General features: G+C 43.9%; 1 protein-coding gene across 1 annotated transcript in view; it reads left to right on the top strand.

Moving 5' to 3' along the window:
- Positions 1–15,819, top strand: part of LOC116978336 (probable E3 ubiquitin-protein ligase HERC3) — a 68,188-nt gene extending 52,369 nt beyond the window's left edge. The window contains exons 20-25 of the mRNA XM_033029475.1: positions 5,279–5,445; positions 5,762–5,828; positions 7,207–7,280; positions 8,282–8,465; positions 13,981–14,080; positions 15,283–15,819. Of these exons, the coding sequence (XP_032885366.1) occupies positions 5,279–5,445; positions 5,762–5,828; positions 7,207–7,280; positions 8,282–8,465; positions 13,981–14,080; positions 15,283–15,503 (813 nt within the window). The 3' untranslated portion in view covers positions 15,504–15,819. The remainder of the gene's footprint in view (positions 1–5,278; positions 5,446–5,761; positions 5,829–7,206; positions 7,281–8,281; positions 8,466–13,980; positions 14,081–15,282) is intronic.
- The last annotated feature ends 2,103 nt before the right edge of the window (positions 15,820–17,922 follow it).

The following is a 17,922-nucleotide window of genomic DNA, read 5'->3' as shown; positions in this document are numbered from 1 at the left end:
GATAAAGTGTACAACAACATCAAGGACGCATACAGAGCTCTCCCCTGCCCATCCCTGGGACAATCCGATCACCTCTCACTGTTTCTACTGCCTGCATACAGACCCCTCATCCGCAAGACCAAACCTGCAATAAGGACGGTCAAAATATGGCCCGAGGACGCAACCCTACAACTCCAGGACTGCTTTGATCGCACCGACTGGGACCTGTTTGCACAACAGGCTACCAGTGGCACAGAGGTAGACTTGGAGGAGTACACATCCACTGTGCTCTCCTACATCAACTGCTGTGTGGAGACTGTCACAGTGGACAAGCAAATAAAGATGTTCCCAAACCGGAAACCCTGGATGAACAAGGAGGTTCAGGATCTACTAAGGTCACGCAACAACGCCTTTAAATCCAGGGACACTTCTGCTTACAGTGCGGCCAGGTCGAACCTGAACAGAGGCATAAAAAAGGCCAAAGTCATCCACAGGCAAAGGGTAGAAGACCACTTCAATACCGCGGACACCAGAAGCATGTGGCAGGGTGTCAGGGACATCACTGACTACAAGAGCAGCCCCGCCTGCCCCCACGGTGATATCACACTGGCCAACGAACTAAACACCTTCTTTGCCCGGTTCGATACTGGCAACACCACCAGGTGTGGAATAACCCCGGCCATAGCGGAGGGACAGGCCTTAACACTGAGCACTCAGGAGGTACAGTGCGCTCTGCGTAGGATCAATCCACGCAAGGCTGCAGGCCCGGATGGTGTACAGGGAAGAGTATTAAAGGACTGTGCTGGACAGCTGGCGGAGGTATTCACGAGAATCTTCAATCTCTCTCTATCTCTGGCAACGGTCCCCAAGTGCCTGAAAACAGCCACCATAGTGCCGGTGCCGAAAAAGTCCAAAATCACCAACCTCAACGACTACCGGCCGGTTGCCCTGACTCCAATCCCCATGAAGTGCTTCGAAAGGCTGGTCCTCTCCCATATTAAATCCAGCATCCCTGCCTCACTGGACTCCCATCAATTTGCATACAGGGCAAATAGATCGACAGAGGATGCCATCTCTCTGGCCCTTCACACTGTCCTGACTCACCTGGACAGACAGGGCACGTATGTGAGGATGCTCTTCATTGACTATAGCTCTGCATTCAATACGGTCATCCCCACCAAGCTCACCACCAAACTCCACCAGCTAGGCCTCAGCTCACCGATATGCGCTTGGATCCTGAACTTTCTCACGGAGCGACCGTAGGCAGTGAGACTGGGCCCGCACCTGTCCTCCACCATCACCCTGAGCACCGGCACACCACAGGGTTGTGTACTAAGCCCCATGCTCTACTCCCTCTTCACTCACGACTGTGTCCCTGCATTCGACACCAACACCATCGTGAAGTTTGCAGACGACACAACAGTGATTGGGCTGATCACCAACGGTGATGAAACAAACTACAGAGCGGAGGTGCAGAACCTGGCGGACTGGTGCGCCAATAACAACTTGGCACTAAACACCTCCAAGACCAAGGAGCTGATTATTGACTTCAGGAGGTCCCATTCTGGAGAATACGCCCCAATCTCCATTTATGGGGAAAGTGTGGAGAGAGTGTCCAGCTTTAAGTTTCTGGGCACTCACATTTCAGAAGACCTCACATGGTCCACAAACGATGCTTTGGCACCGACCGTGCAAGAGCTGGCTGCTCTTGAAAAGGAGGCGCAGTCGTCTTTCTTACAGTTTGGCTTTCTTCCCAACCAATTGTTCAAGCGCTTTTGATTGCAACATGCGCCTTAATTTAGTTCAACAAAGAAACTGTTGGTCAAGAAGGCACAGCAACGACTGTTCTTCCTGAGGACATTAAAAAAGACTGGTCTGCCCCAACAGCTGCTGACAACGTTCTACCGCTGCACCACAGAGAGCATACTAACGTATGGCATCTCTGTGTGGTATCTCAGCTGCACGGAGGCGGAGAGGAGAGCTCTTCAGCGCGTCGTCAACAGAGCGCAGAGGATCATCGGGACAGAGCTACCAGCCTTGGAGGGCATCTACCACACGCGGTGCCTCAGGAAGGCCCTCAGCATCCATAAGGACTCATCACACCCCTGCCACGGTCTGTTTCAACTACTTCCCTCCGGCAGACGTTACAAGGCCTTCTACGCCCGAACCTCCAGACTCAGGAACAGTTTTATCCCAAGAGCTATAGCGGCTCTGAACCGGCCCTAATGAGTGCCCCCCCACCCACCCCCTTTGGACAGTCTCCCTCAGATGGTCACGTCAATCAATTCAGCTTGTTTATTTATGTACAGGTGCACAACCTTTTATCCGGAGTTCCGGAAACCGAAAAACTCCGAAAACCGGCCATTTTTTCTAGGATGTCGTCTGCACACCAAAGCTCGCGTTTGGCTCGCGTTTGGCGCCAAACTGGACCCGAAACGACCCACGGTCAACCCAGGTCTGTACTACTGTAGCGGCTGCCTCCTCCCCGGAGACCGGGGAGACACTTAAACATCTGTAAATCATTGCTTAAATGTTAGTCAGTTAGTTTGGAGGGCTTTTATGTGAAGGGGGAAACTTTAATTCTTAGTCCCCTACCTGGTCGGACAGGCGGGGAGCGGTCAATGCCTTACCGGGTCGCCGTGCAGTAAGCTCCGGAGCGCTGTGGCCGCCGACTCCCAGCTGGGGCTGCGGGCGTCCGGCCGCGGGCGGCGCCGGTTGTAGCTCCGACCCCGGCAACTCTACCCCTGGCTGCGCGGCGCTCCAAATCCAGCGCGGCCCGCGGCCGAACGCCCGCAGCCCCAGCACCGCTGTGGCCGCCGACATGTTGTGTGTCGGCGGCCACAGCGCTCCGGAGCTTACCGCACGGCGACCTGGTAAGGCATTGCCCGCTCCCCGCTGGTATCCCAGCGCTGCGACGCCGCGGACTACCAACATCGCGGCGCTGAGGCTGCGGGCGTCCGGCCGTGGGCCGCGCTGGATTTGGAGCGCCGCGCAGCCAGGGGTAGAGTTGCCGGGGTCGGAGCTACAACCGCGGCCGGACGCCCGCAGCCCCCAGCTCCGCGATGTTGGGAGTCGGCGGCCACAGCACTCCGTAGCTTACTGCACGGCGACCCGGTAAGGCATTGCCCGCTCCCCGCCTCTCCGACCAGGTAGGGGACTAAGAATTAAAGTTTCCCCCTTCACCCCCCCCACCACATAAAATCCCTCCAAACTAACTGACTAACATTTATGCAATGATTTCCCCGGTCTCCGGGGAGGAGGCAGCCGCTCCAGACTTTTCAAGCCGCCCGCGCTACCTACCTAATCTACGCTAAAAATCTTCCATTCGGAAATCCGAAAAAGTCCGAAATCCGACAAGTGTCTGGTCCCAAGGCTTTCGGATAAAAGGTTGTGCACCTGTATTGTATTTATTTACCTTTCTTGTACATCAGTGGAGCTGCACACTAAATCTCGTTGCACTGACGTGCAATGACAATAAAAGATATATTATTATTATTATTATTATTATTATTAGCATTTAAAAAAAGCTTTAAAAGTTCTGTTCCAAGCATGTTTCTTGTTGTTGACCAAGCTATTTAGTTTCGAGTCAGTATGTGATTAGCTTGCCAAATTTGATGCCATGAGGAGGTTAAGTGTAAGGCAAAGTGGACGACACTTCAGTAAAAGCATCAGTAATGGTTTGGAACTTGGCTGCTGAACATGTGCAGTCATAAGCGTCATCTATAAATGTAGCTTGACTAATGTGAGTTGGGTAATCCTTGGTCGAGTATTGTTGCTGGAAGTTGAACAACTTCATATTAGTTTTGAAGCTTAGGCACAATAAGTTTGTTGGAGGTGAGGTGCAACATTGCACCAATTTTTTTTTTTTTAGAAAAGTGGTGGGGAAATGATATAGCCATGTTTAACACCTATTGTTGAGAATAGTTCTGACATCGACCCACTGGATAATATCAGGATCAACATGCAGTTGCTGAAAATGAGCAAGATGGACTTGAATTTGTGTGTGCTGCTAAATTTGAAAAGGGTGTTTCAGTCTCTCGATCAATGGAGTGAAAGCCTTTAGTGAGGTTAAAGCAGCTTACATAGAGTGCTACTCCCTGCATTTATCATGTAGTTGTTACAGGGTGACGATCATGTCCTCTGTGCCTCTGGATGAGTAGAACCACACTGCTTTAGAACACCCTCCTTGGCTTGAGGAAGTTAACTATATGAAGAGACAGTTGAGAACCCTGGCAATACATTTCCTGGTCGTTGACAGCAGGAAGGCCACTTTGTAGTTACCAATACCAGACATGTCATCTCTACCCAAATTGTTTCTTTCTGCACCATAATGCCTTCCAGCAGAGGGTTACATTGGGCATTCCTGAACAACTGCTCTATTTTGAGCTATCATGGGATTTAATTACCATGGAAGAGGAAAGCACATGCCTAAGAAATGCATCGTCCCTATTGATTATTGGGAATCTCTTAGTCCGGGGGACTGCTCAAAATGGTTGCAGCCTTCAGAATGATATTGAAAACCATGAGGCTATGTATTAGAAGCAAATATATGGACAATGCAGTGCATCATCTCATATACTATCCACCAGCCACTTCCTGTTCATACATCAGCCTCGTTATCCAGCTCAATTTTCCACAAAATCATGTATCCTCTATTAAAGTACTCCTCACTACTTTAATAGAGGATACTTGATAGTTGAGCAAGCCCGTTTACCATCAGCTTCATCTCTTAGACTCATTGCATCTGGGGATAGACAATAACATAGAAACATAGACATAGAAACATAGAAAGTAGGTGCGAGAGTAGACCACCAGGTCCGTCGAGCCCGCACCGCCATTCGCTCATGGCTGAACACTAAACAGACACACTTACCCACAAACAGTAGACACAAGACACAGAACACAAGACACTACCCTCCCCTTTATACCGCTATCACCCCTCTCCACCCCAAGAACCTCGTGTTTAAGTCTAATCTTTACCAGTTTTGTCCACTTCCTGTGACTGAAAATTAAAATTTAAAAGCTGCAATACGTGCAATTTTAAAAATAGCAATCTTCTGGAACTATACTGTTATTGTTCTCTGTTTAAATTCCTCAAGGGGAATGAAATGCCAACAATGTAGAAAAATCTGAATTTAGATTTATTTAAATAAAAATTTACATTTCTGAGGCATTATGGTGGAATTTAATTTACATCAGATTATGAATTAGTGCTAAGATTATCTACCCAATCACATAACTGTTGTGGTGTTAGACCCAACACGATTATTATAGTTTTGTATTGTTTTAATATTCATAGGAATCCGGATTAGATGATGTATTTCACCTGGTGGGAATTCTCTGTGGAATTGCCCTATTCAATAGTCATATTGCCAACTTCCACTTCCCTTTGGCTTTGTACAAAAAGTTGCTCCATGTTCAACCAACACTGGAAGATCTGAAGGAATTCTCACCAACACACGGAGCGTGAGTAAACTCTAAATCTATTCATCCCATCCATGATTCTACGGAGAATATTAGTGAATTGTCCATAAAAATGGGAATTTAAAATGTGAAGATTACAGACTATTATAACAATTAATTTCTGATCAATGAGAGATGATCAGTTTACAAACGATGCTTCCATAATCTTGTACATGTCTTGCATTAAAACCAGTAACACAGTGACTAGCTTTCAATGTTTGTATTTTTGTTCTGAATTACAGATCACTCCAAGATGTCCTTGATTATGAGTAACACAGTGACTAGCTTTCAATGTTTGTATTTTTGTTCTGAATTACAGATCACTCCAATATGTCCTTGATTATGAGTATGATGACATTGAAGAAGAATTGGGCCAAAATTTTACAGTAGGTTTACTCCAATTTTATATCACCAACAAACACATTAATGGTGGCAGCAGCATCTATGTAGCGAAGGAAATAGGCAACATTTCGGGCCGAAACCCTTCTTTAGACTGATGGAAATTGGCCAGCATAGAATGAAGTACAAGAAACTCCTACTGGAGGAACCCAGTGGGTCAAGAAGCATTTGTGGAGGGAAATGGACGCTTAACATTTTGGATTGAAACCCTTCATCTCAATAAAACCAAATAGACCACCAATCATTAGTCCTGGCACTGATTTTAGATGTGAAAACGTCCTCTTCATAAATGACTGAGGTCTGGCGACTAGTTTGGGAAAGTTGTCCCTCTGACTGGTAAAGCAACAGCCTGACATGGTCATATTCACAGAATCATTCCTCAAGAGATGCGCTAGATTCCTTCATCTTAATCCTGGGGTCCATTCCTGTCCCACCAGCAGGACTGACTTCCCAGAGTACCTCTGGTTATTTGAGCCCTAGGAGTCTTCAATATTGTTGGTAAGGAAGGAGGTGATTACTGTTGCTTCTTCTTAGTGGTCTTAGCCTACTTAGAACTTTCGTGAAGAATAATTTTCCTTCAATCTTTTCTCTGTACCTCTCCTCTACTGAAGTCCTGTTAAATTGCAGTACTTCACAGAAGTGAGCTGTAACTTGGACTGTAGGGTTCCTGACCTAAATTCTTGCCCAGGAAGGGCCCATGATAAGATTAAAATAACAAACCTACCATTTCTGATTCCCAGAGGCAAACTTATTCAGGAAGAGAAATTAAGGGCTCCATCATTGAACAGATTCAAAGTAAATTTGTTACAAAAGACCTTGGGGGGGGGGGGGGGGGGCTGAGATATAGGAAATGGTTGGTCTGGCAAGGACATCATTCCTTGGAGCGCAGGGTACTGAGGGATGATCTTATAGAGAGGTGCATAAAATCTTGAGGGGGATAGATTGGGTGAATGCACAGAATCCTTTACCCAGGGTAGGGGAATCAAGGACATAAGATTAAGGTTAGAGCGGCAAGATTTAATAGGAACCTGATGGGCATTTTTTTAACTCAGTGGGTGGTGGATAAATGGAATAAGCTGCCAGAGTTGAGGTAGGTACGACAACAGCATTTAAAATACACTTGGGCAGGTACATGGATAGGAGGAGTTCAGAGGGATTTGGGCCAAATATGGGCAAATGGGACATCTTGGACAGGCATCTTGGTGGGCACGGATGAGTTGGGTTGAAGGGCCCGTTTCCATGCTCTACGAATGTATAACTCTATGAAAAGATGAGCTTGATGAAGTGTGAAGCTTTTGAATTGTGTTAAGTGCTGTGGATAAATAAACCTGGACAAAATGATGTAACTCTGGAATGATTTTGCAGGTAAACACTGAGGAAGGAGCGATAGTTGAACTCATTGCTGATGGTGCCAACATACTTGTCCAAAAGCATAACAGGTAAATGTTCTTCATTAAAGGAAACTATTCAGGTCATAAGCAGAACTAATGGAGAACTAGGGTAGTCAACTCTCACACACCCAACCCCAGGCTCTAAAATAGGGTGGGTGGGCACCTCACAACTCCCCGATTAAGGCCAGTGTTGGAACAGTGCACCTCTATGGTAAAGTTCACCTCCCCACCTTTATCTGGCAAGCAAACTCTGCCATTCCAAACAAAACTGCGAATGGATCAGGCAGTATCTTTGGAGGGAAATTGGACAGTTAATGTTTTGGGCCCAGACACTTCATTTGGACCTAGAGACTGGAGGGTTTGTGGCAGTATAAAAAAGGTGGCGGGGACGGGTGGGGCAAATAACTGGCAATCGACAGCAAAAGAGGCTGGAAGGGGATGTGGACACAACAATGAGCTACAGACCATGGAATATGATAAGGAAGGCAGAATGGAACAAATTTATTGTTTCGCCTAGCACCTACTCTGTCCCCATGGGTGCTGAGAGCTTTTGGTTGCAAGTCACTTGATTCTTCCTCCTGTTCCCACATCGATTTGTCCTTGACTACCTCCATTTCCAAGGTGAGGCCAAATACAAACTGGAGGAACATCACCTCCTATTCCAACTGAATAGCTTACAATCCCCATTAGCATGTACATTGAATTCATCCATTTCAGTTAACTTGCTGACTATCTTTCTGATCTACCCAAGTCCTTTGTCACAAACCATTTTTTCCAACTGCTTATTACCTATTTTCTTCTGCCACCAACCCTTCCCCCTCCCCACATCCATTCCACATAATTCTATGACTGGGTCCCCTATCATCCCCCTCCACTGTTCGCATTGGACCACCATCCCTCCCTTATTTTGTTCCACTCTTCCATGGCAGTCCAACAAAGGGGTTCAGTACTTGAATGTGAGCTTCCATAACATGTCTGACATTTAACACACATCATCAAATGTACCCAAGTTATTCACTTTAAAGATAATCTATTTTCTTTTAAAATAGGAAACAGTTTGTGGAAGCCTATGTGGATTACAAGTTGAACACTGCTGTGGAGAACCAATTCAGAGCCTTTTTTGAGGGTTTCAAGAGAGGTTTCCCACTACCCATTGTGGATTTATTCCACCCAGAAGAACTGATGGCCATTATCCATGGAAACACCAATTACGAGTGGGAACTTCTGGAACAGGTATGCTTCGCATTCCACATTTACCATTCAATGCTTTTAACAGATCCTGTCCTCGTATGTTCATAAGGAACAGGGGTAGAATTAGGCCATTTGGCCCAATAGTCTACTCCGTCATTTAATCATGGCTAATCTATCTTTCCCTCCTAACCTCATTCTCTTGCCTTCTTCCTATAACCTCTGATACCTGTAATAATCAAGAATAGGAAGATTAAACAAGAACTTACCAGTTTGAAGTTTGATCTTTATTTTATGAGGAGTTACGATGAGGGATTACGTGAAGAAGCCCCGTTCAGCCGCACGTGCGTCAATCTTCAAAGCAGCGGTGTGAAATCACAGATAATAGTGACTGAAGTATGATAGTAAGATGAAAGAAGACTAGAACTACCAGTTGATCTTATTGAGGGCTGGGAACGGAGGGCACGTAATCCCTCATCGTAACTCCTCATAAAATAAAGATCAAACTTCAAACTGGTAAGTTCTCGTTTAATCTTACTATTTTACTTCGGAGTCACATGAGTGACTACGTGAAGATTTCAAGGCTCTGATTTCATGCCGTGAGAAACAAGTCTACACAACCACAACTGCCCCATTGACAAATGAGGGAAAACATTCATAATGCATACAGTCATGACATAGATTTAAACATGCTGATGCTGTTAAATAAGCAATAACAATAGTCACATCTCTCATCCAGATGGAACCTATAACAGAACATAAAATAAATTGAGAAATACCCCTGGTCTGGCAACGAGTTATTATAACATGTTTGAAAATTTGTTCGTTTGACCACGCTACAGCCGTTAGGATGTGGTCCAGCGGAACGTAATTAACCCTTGTTGCTGCTGTTATAGCAGCCCTGGTGGAGTGAGATCCGGATCAGTATCTACTCCTGCATAACTCAACTCCGTTTTAACACCTGGCAAGATCTGAGCAGATAGGTTCTTATAACCTCTTTGTAACTAACAATCATAGTTAGCTCAGAGTCTCAAAGGCTCTTGGTGACCTTGACGTATTGTTGTATATGTGTGTCCCCACATAATGAAAGGTCCCTGGGTATGTCCTGAACTATTTTGAGACCTGACACCCCTACTGCTCTGCTTAAATTAATTATAGCATAAAATACAATGCATATTTTTGCAGAAGTAATCATTCTCTCCTGTCACAATGTAGCGAGTGACCTGTTGCGCTAACCAGCGCCAGGAGGATAACTACCTAATGAGGTCCGATCAAAGCTAACAATGTAACTGGAACCCCCTGGTGAAATAGTGTTAACACAATGTCAACCTCCCATACTGCATTGTACTTGTCCTGGGAAACTTGTAACAGATATCCTTTACTAACTCGATATCCGAGGTGAACCCAACAACGTGGACCTCGTTAGTTGCAGTAAGTCTGATGGAAAGCACCTTGGCACAGTTAATGACCCTACAACTCAATATTGTCAAAGACCATTTAAATGAACTGCAATACCTCAGAATCTGTACCATTTTAAATGTAACATGAGCATTAAACAAACGCTTCCCATCTCCTGAATCAGCAAAGTACTGCTTTTTGGTGCCATTCCAGCACTGTGAATACATACAAAATTAGTTGTGACAACCCCAGCCGTAAGCAGTCTATTGAGAATCTGTAGAACATAAATTGATTTTATCATGCAACGGCTGATTTCCTGAGCCACAGGCTGAACCAGCAAGTTACTTTTAAAATAACCATATATGGTTGCATTATTATTATTCCCGACAAATCAGGAATCAAACTGCATAGGCCAATTCCACAGCTGGAACCTAAAGCGGGCTCTTGATGACTTTATTTCAAGACCCGACATAAAGCAAAATGGAGAAAGACATAAAGACCATTCCTCATGCTTGTAGCGAGAATGTATCTTTCGCCACTGTTATGCTATAACATTTTTGCAACCTTTGAATTAGCATGAAAACAACATATCTATATTCGGTGTTGCATTGACTCAGGATTTCATACATACTGTGTGGTCCAACACCCATTCTGTGTTGTCATTGATCTGTACTTAATGATACTCCAGTAGCAAATGAGATTATGTACCTATTGTGTACCAAATAAATGGTATTGTATTGTATTACAGTATCTTTTACTTGATTGCACCCTCGTGCTTATCATATGCCGCATCATATTGTATCAACATGAAGTTGAGCATGCAGCTATACATATAGATAGTTGATACCAATAACTGAAGAGTTAATAACTCATGCAAATCTCCTGCACCTCCAACTAGAGATGACATTTGTATTTTCCCACCTTTGCAATATAATGACATATTTATTGGTCAACTACTGGAGCAATGCTGAATAATGTTTGTCCATCATAGTGACTTTAGTAGCTTCAGCTGGTAATAGCAAAAGTTATCAATGACCTTCATGGCCCTTATAGTTTGCCATTAAGCATGCTGTCAATTCTCCCACTTGCTCAGCTGCATCACATCTATTACATTGCCAGTTAGTCTAATGAATAGAACCTGCTTTATAACAACAAGGCTGTTCCAGGTTTCTATTGACTCCAATCTGTTGCCCAGGGTGGAGTCACAGGCCAACTATCCATTTGATAACAACCTAATCTAACTGGATAGGAGAGAACAATTTCTCAAGTAGCTTGACACTGAAACAGTGGATTTTAGCCAAATACAGCATCAAAATATAATCCAGACAATACATCACAAGTGTTTTTGAACTCTGAGTAGTCCTTTGAATGATTTATTGTTATCATACTGTTAAATTGCCTCATTATAGCAATGCCTTCAAATATCTCTGATGATCATTGTACATGGAAAATCCTATGAAATCAGTTTGATCACCCTTCTTTCATAATGAACAGGCCACGCCTGCCATCATTTTGTGTCTGCCTTGAACGGCAACTCTGGCCCGGTTCCGATAATTCTCACATGTCCCAAGACAACTCTAGCCATAATTCTGACCTTGCCTTGAAATCTAATTCCCCATATTTCCAAGCCTGTCTCGAAGGCAAACCTGGCTAAAATACTGGACCTGGCCCAACACTCTTCTGGCCAAATTCCAACCTTCCTGGAATACTAGTAATGTCCAGTTTACCTGGTTAAAATGCCTCTGAGTAGATGACAATGTCTCCATTATTTGTGTATTGCACAACCAATTGTAAATCTTACCAACTTGTTCGTGGTCACTTAGTTGTAGAGTAACTCTGGTCAGCTTTAATGCTGCTACCAGCTTCAGTGAACCGCTTCCTGCCAATGAAGCCGTGGGGTGCGTTTTTTCCTAAACTATGAATCCTTACTCGTCGTTGGCCTAATTGGTCCAACAGTTTATGCTTCGTCCTTCAGGTTTTGTCTGTGGAATAGGTCTTACCTGAATAGAAGATTCGGCGGGTGGCTCTAACGTCCCGATAGCGGTGTTCACTGCATTGTGTTGGGATGGCAACCTTGCTGCCTGGAATCATACCTCTGACACGTGCCCTTCATCCCTTGAGGTATGCTCCACGCTATACCCTCAGCCTCGGCATCAGATTTACACTGCCCCGGCATGTTCTCCTCTTCCATAAGGCCCACCCTTCAGGGTCAGAAAATGCCCCGGTAAGCTCACCTCCTCCATGAGGGAGACATCATGCAGCCCTTCTACAGGTGCTGCTGCCATACATTTAAGCAGCCCTATTACAAGGCGCTGCTGGCGCGACCTAGAGCAATAGGCCGGCACTGCCATAGACTCAGCATCTGCTTTATGCAGCCCTGTTACAAGGCGCTGCTGGCATGGGCTCTCCCATCTGCCCAACACTGCCATAGACTCAGCATCCCCTTTAAGCAGCCCTGCTGCTGGCGCAGACTTTCCCTTAGTCCCGCACTGACACAACTCCTAATGTTAGGGTGTATCTATCTTGAGCCTCCCCTCAATAAGGCTCCATCCTGGTCAACCTCCACATTATTCATTTTACCAGAAGGGAACCCTCACAGCACCAGGACTGACCACTTTGGTCGATTTACCCCATATCTTGGGGACCTCTGCGGTCTGGGCACCGCATTACTGGTGGATTTTCCCTCCCCCGGGAATCCCAGCACCCATATATATTACCGGAGGGAAAACCCCTACTGGCACCAGGGCTGACCATTCCGGTCCGTTTAACCCCTTTCCTGGGGACCCCTGCGGTCTGAAAGCCGCATACTACTGGATTCCCCTACCCAGGAACCCCAGTATCTGTGTATATATCGGGGGGAAAACCTCCCGACACCCAGCATCTATATTATATCGGGAAAAACCCTCCAGACACCCGGTCTACTGGAGGTCCCCTCCACGGGAACCCCAACATAAATATTTATATTGGAGGGAAACCCTCCTGACACCCGGTCTACTAGAGGTCCCCCTCCCCGGGAACCCCAGCATTAATATTTATGTTGGAGGGAAGCCCTCCCGGCACCCGGCCTACTGGAGGTCCCCTTCCCCGGGAACCCCAGCATTAATCTTTATTATCGGAGGGAAACCCTCCCGGCACCCGGAGCGCCTGGAAGCCACTGACCACCCATCAGCGACCGACTTTGCGACACCCGACATTCTCCAGCTATCCGCTCCCGCGGCGAGAACCGGGGTTTCCCCACAGCCCATAGCTGATTCCCTCGTCGAGCCTCGCGAATCCTGCAGCAGGAAGCCTCTGGAACAAGAGGTTCCTGCAAGGAATAAAACAGGTAAGAAAACAAGCTGACCTTGAGTTTAAACTTACCGGGCTGGAGAAGCTCCTGCTGCTCCAACCGGCCGCCTGCACCAATGCGTCTTGATGTAATGACGCACGTGCGGCTGAACGGGGCTTCTTCACGTGGTCACTCACGTGACTCCGAAGTAAAATCTACCTATCTCTGCCTTAAAAAATATCCACTGATTTGGCCTCCACAGCCTTCTCTGGCAAGTCCTCTGTGTTTACAGGAAGTAATAGTAAGGAAATAATATTGGGAATAGTCCAAAACACTCCACCATTGAGCTTTTATTCTAACCCTTCAGGGTGTTTCTCGATTTAGCCCATTTAATCCACTTAATCAACTTGCTAAAGCACAAGCAGGCAGGAGTATGCCTCTGTTAGATAAGCAGGTCATTCATCTGCTCATTCCTGTTCACTGTTTAACTAAACCATGTATTTTCTGTGTTCTGCTCTACCATTCCTGCCATGTACCGGTATGTTTTGTCCCTCTTTCTTTTCCACAGCTCCTTCCCTCACTCTCCCAAATGCGCTGGAGTCCATAATGTTTTTGTCCTTTGCTGGATCCACTTTCAACCAACGATTTTTCGTGTTCCTGATCGCCACGAAGGATTGTAAACGTGCCTGTCTGCAGGCTCCCAGTTAAAAATTCAACTGATGAGGATCGATTTTCTTGTTGCAGATAGGGAAATCCACATTTTGTTCTGCCAAATATGCCTATGTATACATTTTACTTCAATATGAAACTATCCTTGCATTTGGGGAAAAAAGAAACTCTAAACATTTTTAAAATCTCACCATCCAGTCTCAATCCAATGTTTTTCATCTACAGAATGCCGTGTATGAAGGATATTTTCCAACTGACAGAATAATTCTATATTTTTGGGAAGTTTTTGAAAGCCTACTGGAAGAGGAGAAAAAGCAATTAATTGGTAAATATATCCAAAATCATTTAATAGCACAGCATGTTAACATGAAACAATTTCAGCACAGCAGCAATATATAACTTAGATGCATATTGTAATTATGCAGGAAAAATAGATCTTAAGATAAAATACAACGAAAATGTTGGAAGCACTCAGATCAGACAATATCTGTGGAAGGAGAAACAGTTGTGTTTCAAGTCATATTTGGTTAGGGAAATCTGGAAGGAGGTTCAAACCTGGCACACCACATATGCGCATATAAAGCATGTATACTCAGTGAGTTCTTAGCCACCAGCTAAGTCGATTAGTAAGGGTGTCAGGGGTTATGGGGAGAAGGCAGGAGAATGGAATAGGGAGGGATAGATCAGCAATGATTGAATGGTGGAGTCGATTAGCTGGGCCAAACGGCCTAATTCTGCTCCTAGAATTTATGAAGTTATTCCATATGAGGAGCTCAAACAAGGGATGCAGTTTATTCAAGGTTCTTCATAGATTGCTTTTGGAACTTTTCATGATGCCCAGAGTTAATCCTGAAAGAAGTATCAGCCTCAAAGAAACAATTATTGCTCACAACCTCTATTTGAGCAATAAGGATTATTCACAACCTTTAGCTTTTGCTCAGAATAAACAAACAACTTTATTATGTTAATAAAAATAAATAAATTACAGTTGGAGATAAACACAAAGTGCTGGCGTAACTCAGCGGGTCAAGCAGCATTTCTGGAAAAAAGAATAGTTGACATTTTGGGTCGGAACCCTTCTTCAGACTGAAAGATAGAAGTTCAGGGGAGGGAGGGACTGGAAGCGAGAAAAGGGCAGAACAAATCAGGAACAACAGCAGATGACCTCACCTGCTCACCTGGTTGTGTGGCTGTGTTACAGTGCCAGAGTTCTGGGCTCAATCCTTAATTCTAGTGCTGTGGGGCTGCATGTTCTCAGTGCAGGTTTCCTTCAGGTGCTCCAGTTTAGGAGGTGAATTGGCTACTGTAAAGTGCCCCTAGCGTGTAGGTGAATTGGAGGCTGGAGGAAGTTGAAGAGAATGCGGGGAGAACATAAATGCTCATTATTTTCAGATTAATGTAAAGTGTAGATGATCAGCGTAGATTCAATGGGCCAACGAGCCTTTTCCACGTATGATTCCACTATAACTGGCCTACTTATTTCTGACTGATCTTAATTTTAACATCTGTTCTTTTCCCATCTCTTAGCTTTTCTCTCAGGAAGTGAGAGAATCCTAGCAGGTGGGATTGGAAGATTCATAATTAGAATATTTAGGCCCCGGAACTTTGATGATCCAGATTTATCGTATCCTCGTGCATATACTTGCAGCAAGAGCTTGGAACTCCCCAATTACAGCAACAAAGATTTACTGAGAGTCAGGCTACTTCATGCTATTGAATGCCTTGAATTCTGTGCAGCGCCGCCCTGATATCTGCAGTTGGAAACTATGTTGTGAAACTATGATATCATAATTGATTAAAATAAGTTGTAGCAAAACACTTGTTTGATAACAGCACAGAAAATATCAGTGATATTACTAGAGTTATTTAAAATCTTCTCTAATCGAACCAGTAATGTACACTGACTGATTTGTTAATTCAGTGATTTATGCTACTTTTGCTAAATGAATGGATGTGGAAGGGCAATATTATTTGCATTTGGGAAGTATATGTTGACTTGTTATTGGCATAACAAGTCATTCATTGTGTGCAAAGTAAAATGACAATGGAAACAAAACCAGAAAATGATGAATGTGTTTCATTTGCCAATTACCCGTCATTTAAAAGGTTTCTCTGTACTTTGTAATAAAATCATTCAGCTCTGAGACTATCTTCCAATAGTATCACATATAAACCTCTTCACTGTCACAATTAGTACATAATTTTAAGTATAAATAATCATTTGTGAATTTATTTCTGTATTTATATTGAATTAAAATAATTTGATTTTTTTAATAACAATTCCTCATTGTGTCAGAAATGGTTATTGGGTGCTAAAAACATTTACGGGTTTGAATTAGCTTTGGGAGTAGTTTGAACAAGAGTATCTCAGTGGATTTCCTATGGCTGCTCCGGTTTCCTCACACGTCCAAAAACATGCATCCTAGTAAGTTTAATTGGACACTGTATAATTGCTCACAGTGTGCTGGTGAATGGTGGAATAATTGACAGGAATGTGGGGAGAATGAATAGCAGGAAAAATTAGTAAGGGAATGGGATTGCTCCGTGAGCTGGTATAGACTCGATGGGCTGAAATGGCCATCTTCTATATGGCTATCAGCCACTACTCTTTTTCACTGGATTACTGCCTCTGATTGTGATTTGATGGATTGTTGTGAGTATCTAGGGGTTATTTTGCAGAATGAGCTAAATGGTTCACTTGATGAATTGGTCAGATTTGCAATATGTTTTTGCATGTTAACATGAAGGCAATAATGATCCTTGAATGTGGTTTCAATGAGGAATGTGTTTCTGGCAGCAACCAGAAATGTAGACACAACTGCCCTCGTGTGGGGAATAATGATGGAGCAGCTTTATTTATATTAATGTTAGCTTCACTTATTCAAACTGATAAGAGGAAGAATCGATCTAACCCCAATAATTGCAGCAATTCCCAACCAAATTGCATCTGGAATTTGAGCCCACGTTCCCAATGCCCAACGACTATTTTCAAATTTAGATGAAAACAATACAAGAAAGATGTTTCGGACACAGGGAACTCAATGCAACACGTTATTGATCTTCCTACAATCCGACAGTTCATTTTTGGCTGAAAAATGCTTCGGAACACCCTGAGATATTGTATAAATGCAAGTCTTTCTTCATGAACGACTTTTTAAAAGTGATCCAAAATTACAGGATTTTAATAAATAACCCAGTCATATTTTGGAATCTAGTTTAGTTCAAGAGATCCTACATCAAATTTGTGCCTCCTTCCTGACCCTGAATTAATTGGCAGATCCAATGGTGTCAATGGTCACCTTAATAGAATTTTATCTCTGGTTTCAAAACCTAAGTACAAAGTCAAGTAAATAATCAGTGATCTTAAATTTGCAGATTGAATTGAGTTCACAGCATAATTACTTCTGAACAGAAACCTGCCAAATCCTCCAGTTGCTTTGCATTGCTAGCAACTTAACCTTGTATTAAGCAGTTTCCCAATTTAATTTTCAATCATATCATGCCAGTGTTATATTGCGTCACAGAGAAAAGATTTTCAACTGACACGTCATTTGCCTGCTCAGCAAGATATTGAAATGCACACAATATGTTTAAAATTCATAGTGGAAAATCTTTCCATTAGCGTTTTCAGACAGCACGATAGAAAAACTAATGATATGTTTGATTCAGTCATACAATGTTGGAAATATTAAGCAGGTTAGACAGCATCTGTGGATAGAGAACTTTTATTTCTCAATAGCCTTTCGGCAAATCATTAAAAGGTTATAATGTAACAAGTTTTAATCCACTACAATGGCAAGGAAATGGGAGAAGAGGACAAAATGGACGTCTGAGACAAGGTGAAACGCAGGCGCGATCACACAGCCAAAGGGATGAAGGTTTGTCGATACTAGAGGATGAATACAGAGGGCAAAATGCAAGTGGGATGGAGAAATGAAATGCAACATGAACACTGAGCTTTACATACAAATGTGTGGAAAGCACTATAATTATGGGGCAGCAATACAGGCCTATGGGAAATCAGGTCATAATATAATCATTGTGCAGATTATAGTTTTGAAGAGTCGAGAGTCGTACAGAATGGTAATGCTTGACGCTCGTCTCATTTGCCTGCTTTTGACCAATGTTTCTCTTATCTCCTCAGCCTTCTATGCTCCAAGGAATAAA

Source organism: Amblyraja radiata, chromosome 1, assembly GCF_010909765.2.
Source record: "Amblyraja radiata isolate CabotCenter1 chromosome 1, sAmbRad1.1.pri, whole genome shotgun sequence".
Taxonomy (NCBI): Eukaryota; Metazoa; Chordata; class Chondrichthyes; order Rajiformes; family Rajidae; genus Amblyraja; species Amblyraja radiata.
Note: the sequence above shows the minus strand (reverse complement) of the source record. Positions and strands in the feature narration are given on the sequence as shown.